General features: G+C 41.6%; 1 protein-coding gene across 2 annotated transcripts in view; it reads left to right on the top strand.

Annotated features, from left to right (window-relative positions):
• The window catches only part of CARMIL1 (capping protein regulator and myosin 1 linker 1), a 333,075-nt gene that overhangs the window by 313,726 nt on the left and 13,710 nt on the right, over positions 1–5,639 (top strand). For both annotated transcript variants that reach the window (XM_007457010.1, XM_007457009.1), the window contains exon 33: positions 2,855–3,290. In XM_007457010.1, coding sequence (XP_007457072.1) covers positions 2,855–3,290 — 436 coding nt within the window. The remainder of the gene's footprint in view (positions 1–2,854; positions 3,291–5,639) is intronic.

Here is a 5,639-nt window from a genome sequence, read left to right as displayed (position 1 = left end):
TTTCCCTATTCCCCAGAGGCAATTAATTCCTGTTCCTTTAGCCGTTTACTTTTGATTTTGCTTCCATATTTCTTTTTTGTTGTTGTTGCAATTTCTTATTTTTTAGTTTTAAATAGTAACCATAACTGGTGGCTTCTTACTATATAGAGGATGATACCTTAGCTCTTATACAGTCTGACCCTTCTGTCCACCAAACGCATGCAGGCAAACTGTCTCACACACACACACTTTTCCTCTTCCTGCCATCTTATTTAGTTATGTCATAACTGTTGGTTACATCAGTGTTTAATGTTTACTTCATTATAAGCATGTAAATATTCACAGCTAACTTATAAGGTATGGTATGATTACATTTCCTTTCCTATACAACTCTTTTTTTAAAAAATTTTTATTGCGGTATAGTTGCTCTACAGTGTTGTGTACAGCAGAGTGAATCAGCTATACGTATACATATATCCCCTCCTTTTTGGATTTCCTTCCCATTTACGTCACCACAGAGCATTGAGTAGAGTTCCCTGTGCTAGGCATAGGTTCTCATTAGTTACCTATTTTATACATAGTAGTGTGTATATATGTCAATCCCAATCTCCCAATTCACCCCCCCCCAACCTCCATGGTGTCCATACGTTTGTTCTCTATGTCTGTGTCTCTGTTTGTGCTTTGCAAACAGGTTCATCTGCTATACAACTTTTTATTTTCCCTGGAGTTAACAATTGTCTCCTTTTGTATTTGCTTAGTTTTCTGTATTTCTATCTCTGACATATCTCCTAAGTCTCCAGTAAAGGTATAAATTTCCTCAAGTCTTCTCAGTTTCATCTGCCTGGGCACATCCTTCACTGCTCTCTGATCGCCCCAGGGTGACCTGTAGGGCCTCGTTCCCTGCTGTCCTCCTGGGATGTCCCTTCACTGTCTGCTGGGGGCCTCCCCTCGCTCATTCCTGTGTCTTTCCTGTTTCCTTTGGCCCGGTCGTCGTCTTCCTTATTACTTCACTCTCGTTTGGTGCAGCACCTCCTCGGTTTGCTTGCTGAGAAAGAAAGCATGGGAAGTGAGTTTCTGAAATGCATATGTCTTGCATTTTGCTTAATAGTGTGACTAGGTATAGAACTCTAGATTGGAATCCATTTTTCTTTAGAATTTTGAAAACCTGGTCCCAGTATCCTTTGAGCTTCCAGTTGCTGTAAGAATCCAGTGTCATTTTGAGTCCCGATCCTTTGTTTGTGGCTTGTTCTTTATTTCCTCCTCTCAGGAAGCATTTGGGATCTTCTTTCTGCTCCTGGTATATTGACATTTTATGATGATATCCTCTGCGTGGGTTTTTTGATTTTGTTTTGTTGAAACCCATTTGCTAGGCACTAATGAGCCATTTCAATCTGGGAATTTATATTCTTTGCTTCTGGAGTTTTTTGTGAATTATTTCTTCTAAATTTCTTTGCTTTTTCTCTATATTCTTTTTCTAAAACTCCCATTATTGTTTCCTCTGTTAATCCACTAGTTTTGGGTTTTTTTAAACTGTTTCTCTTCTGTTTCTTCATTCTTTTTCTTAGCCTCCCCACATCAACTTTCTGTGCGATTTCCTCAGTCTTATCTTCCAACCTTGAGTCTTCCACTTATGCCCTCACATTTTTCTATTATTCTTGTTTCACGGAGTTTATTAACATGCATACCCCCTGTATACATGGGAGATCCCAAGGAAAACAATAATTCCTGGAAATGGCCCACACCTACCACCTTAGATACCATCTTCAGCTAAAGACAGAAGACGGATGAGGTTGGGGACAGTTTGGGGAGGTTATCCTGAACCAGATAGACAAGGGTAAGGTCGTTATGCACGTTTAAGTCCCTGCCTTCTCCATTGATAAATTTCTAGGGGTTTAGTGATTCTATTTTTCCTGGTACTGAAAGGAATACACCCTTACAAATGGAGATTTTCCTTAGAAATGTAAATTTCTCTTCCAGAAAGGTAACTACTCTCTTTTCAGAGCTTGTCCCGTGTCTGCTGTTCCTTAAAAATCATCAGCCTCAAATAATCCTGTGCCAGAGAGGCATATTTTGGGGTGGCACATTCTGTTCCCCTTCACCTGAAATCCATTTGCTTCAGGGCCTCCCCTACTAATGCTTTAGAGGTCAGCTTTCCCAGATTAAGTCAGTTTTCACTCCTAACTATTGTGGCTTCCGAACTGTTGTTTTTGCCTTTTCTCCCCTCTGGGGCTTATGCCTTTTTTTTTCTTTCAATCCCTCACTGGGATTTTCCCGGGGACTCAAGGAGCTAAACGGGTATTCATCCCTCCAGCTTTAAGTGAAAGGCAGTGATGATACCTCCCACTCAACGCACATCATTTACACTTTCTCCCCATCCACTTCCTGACAGACCTCTACTAAAGCTTACTGTCTGCTTTTTCATGTTGTTGCCTCTTTCAGTGGTATTACATTTAAGCAGCGATCCGGATCTTGGTTTGAGCACTTAGGGCGGGATTTCAGATGTTATCTAATGACCAGGGAAGGATTTTAGGGGCTTAAGGGGAAATCTGGCCCTTCCAGTGCCCGCCAAATTAAATAAGGCAGTCCGTCGCCCACCTATGTCTTGGGTGGAGCCAACCTTTTCTGGAAGCTCTCTGGAGCATTTAAACATAAACTCCACTCTGCTCTCAGTCCTCCCAGTCACATCAGATTCCCATTGTTGATTTGTGTGGATATGATGATATTCAACATTCCTATTTCCAATGTCAACTTTTTTTTTTTTTAATGCTGCGGAATGTTTGCCGTAGAAACAGCAGTCTCCGTTTCTGTTTTGACTGATTCTTGCTGGAGCTTTCATCACAGTAAACCCAACAGGATTTGTTCTTTTGAATCACAGGAGAGGGTCAGCAAGAGGCTCAGAGTCCCATGAGCTTAGTGAGGGAGGAGACGAGAAGAAAAAGCGAGACTTTCGGAAAAGTGGCTTTCTCAACTTAATCAAACCCCGGACCAAACCTGAGCGGTCGCCAACGGTCTTGATGACAGAAGAACTCTCCTCTCCAAGGGCAGGAGTCAGAAGTCCAGCTGTGGACACCCCCAGGAAGGACACGAAGCCAGCCGAGCACAATGGCAGTGCTGATCGGGTAGAGGAGATCAAGACACCTGACTCCCTAGAAGAAAGTCAAGGGGAAGACGTGGGGAAGGTGGACCGGAGTGAGAGCCAGGGCAGCCCCCAAGGAGGGCGAAGGTACAGGGTCCAAATGATGGGCAGCGGGCTGCTGGCAGAGATGAAGGCCAAGCAGGAGATGAAAGCCAAGGCTGCTTGCTCACTGAAGGTAAGGGAGGGCGGTCTGTTTTGACTTGGTTGCCTTTGTCGTTTTTGTCTCCACTCGGTTTTTATGGGCAAGACAGGTAGAGAAAAATAACCTGTGGGTTAAGTAAAAGTCCGAAAACACGACTTTTTCCTAAAGAACCCGGAACACAGACCAGAGGGCCTGGTCTTCCCATGTTTTCCCACTGGCATGAGGGTCACGGTCTCCCGGAGAGCCTCAGCCTGGGAAGGTCAGACAGTGGCTGAAGGTCCACGGGCCTTGTCTCACCTGCTCAGGTGCTCCTGTGCGTGTCATAGAAACATGTGACAGCTGTGCCAGGGACATGCCCCACTTTGGGGAAAGACTGTCTGTTGAATCCAAACGGAGACCTGAGGGTGATTGGAGATAGGAAAGCTGACAGAGGCAAATAAAATTATTGAAACCAGGTTCTAGTTATATCAAGGGAGATCTGTTTTTCAGTTATTTCAGAATTTGTGTCCTTTTCCAAACCTGCAAGTTCCTTGCTAAATTCCAGGTTTAAAAGTCAAAGTATTCTGTTAGAATTAATTGAATGCTTGACCATTGAGATATGTTGTCTGTTGCTATGAAGAAGCACTTTATCATCTAAAAATTGCTGAGTCCCCCCAAAATCTGACTTAATGCATTACTTACTTTTGAACTTTTAAAAATATAAGTTGCATTTTTTTTTTTTTTTTTCTCCTTTTACCTCTATTTTTTCCTGCAGCTACTTGAGGATTGTATCCTTATTGTGATCACGAAGATTAATCTGTTTAACCCAGGTTTTGGTTTCTGTGCACTATCCTGAGCTCTTTTACGTTTGTAAAACTGGGTTCTCCAATGAAGGGAAAATTGCACATCGATTTTTATTTGAATCAGAATAAAATAGTTCATCCCAGTGAACCCTTGATTTTCAGAAAGTAAATGGTTAACTGTTTACCAGGACATGCAGGGCTGTTTTATATTACTTCTAATAATAGAAGTAATATTTTCATTAAATCCTGCACCCCGCATGATTTTACAGCTGTTCACCGTAGTTCTTCTGCCAGCACCATTGTTATCTAGCAATTTTCTAGTTACACATCCCTCCTCACTCACTCATTAGCCCGCAGAGAAGAGCTGAGGGGCTGAAACTACACCCTGTTAACATGGGAGGCGTGCTGTGGCCTCACTGGTCAGAATTCTGAACACTGTGACCACATCATTGGTGAGTCACACACCCAAGGAAATGTTTACATTTTAATCTGTTTCATAGACTTTCCTTACAACAAGGGATGTGCTGTTCTCACTAATGAGAGGTTTATTTTTATCACTGTTTCCATTGATGAATGGCAGCCTTCTGGTAGAAAGATGAGAAGTGTTGGAGGGTTTTTTTCCAGGTGCTTTGGATTCGATAAACTGGCTCCAAGTGACAAAATTCTTAAGGTTTAATTTGTTCAAGACTTATACTAATGATCTTTGAGCACCATCTAGTGTCTATTAAAACAAGGATTAAAAATCCTTAGTATTTAAAATTGGAACCAGTCAAGGGTGTTCTATCAGAACTATAAAATAATGAGAACGTGTTTTGAAAATGAGTTTTAGAATATTTTCCCCTAAAATTCCATGACTGTGTTCCCTATAAAGTTAGCAACATAAGCACCAGAAGTGAATATACTATGATAAATATATATATTATATATATATATATATATATATATATATATATTATACATGTGTGTGTGAATGTATATATATAGCCTTCACTTTCGTCTGGAGTAATTGTCTTTACACTACTTACTTTTAATATATGTATTTATTAAAAAATACATATATTTTCACAGAAAGAACTGTGAAAATGAAAGTATGGTGTTTATTATTTATTAACAAAGGAGAGTAACAGGTATTGAAAGCTTAGCGGCCACATCTTTTCTTCTGGGGCCACCTCGTCAGCTGCCTGCACTCAGAGACAATTGACATCAGGTTATTTCATCCTCATTCCGCACAGTCATTTTGGGGATTTATAACTGCCTCAGAAAGCCTGGAAGGAAAAAGTGAAAACAACTCCTAGGATTAGATTTTAAAGGTAGGCAAATGAGGTGCCCAGGGTATAAAATTTAAGGAGGCCCTTACTCTCAGATGCCAGCCCTGCACTTGCATGCGCCTAAAAGGCAGTTTCCCCTTAAGCAAGGCGCTCAGGGCACAAATTTAACTTCTCTTCATTCCTGGCCCTGTTTAAATACTCCACTTTATCATTTTTATCTGAGCTTGGATACCCACGCCCCTGCCTTCTAAGAAGCTGTAAAAGGCTAGGTCAGGCGCTCTGCATCTGAGGACCGGTTTGGCCCAGCCTCTAGATGGCTTGGGGGTTGGTGG

Source organism: Lipotes vexillifer, unplaced genomic scaffold (assembly GCF_000442215.2).
Source record: "Lipotes vexillifer unplaced genomic scaffold, Lipotes_vexillifer_v1.1 scaffold1643, whole genome shotgun sequence".
Lineage (NCBI taxonomy): Eukaryota > Metazoa > Chordata > Mammalia > Artiodactyla > Lipotidae > Lipotes > Lipotes vexillifer.
Note: the sequence above shows the minus strand (reverse complement) of the source record. Positions and strands in the feature narration are given on the sequence as shown.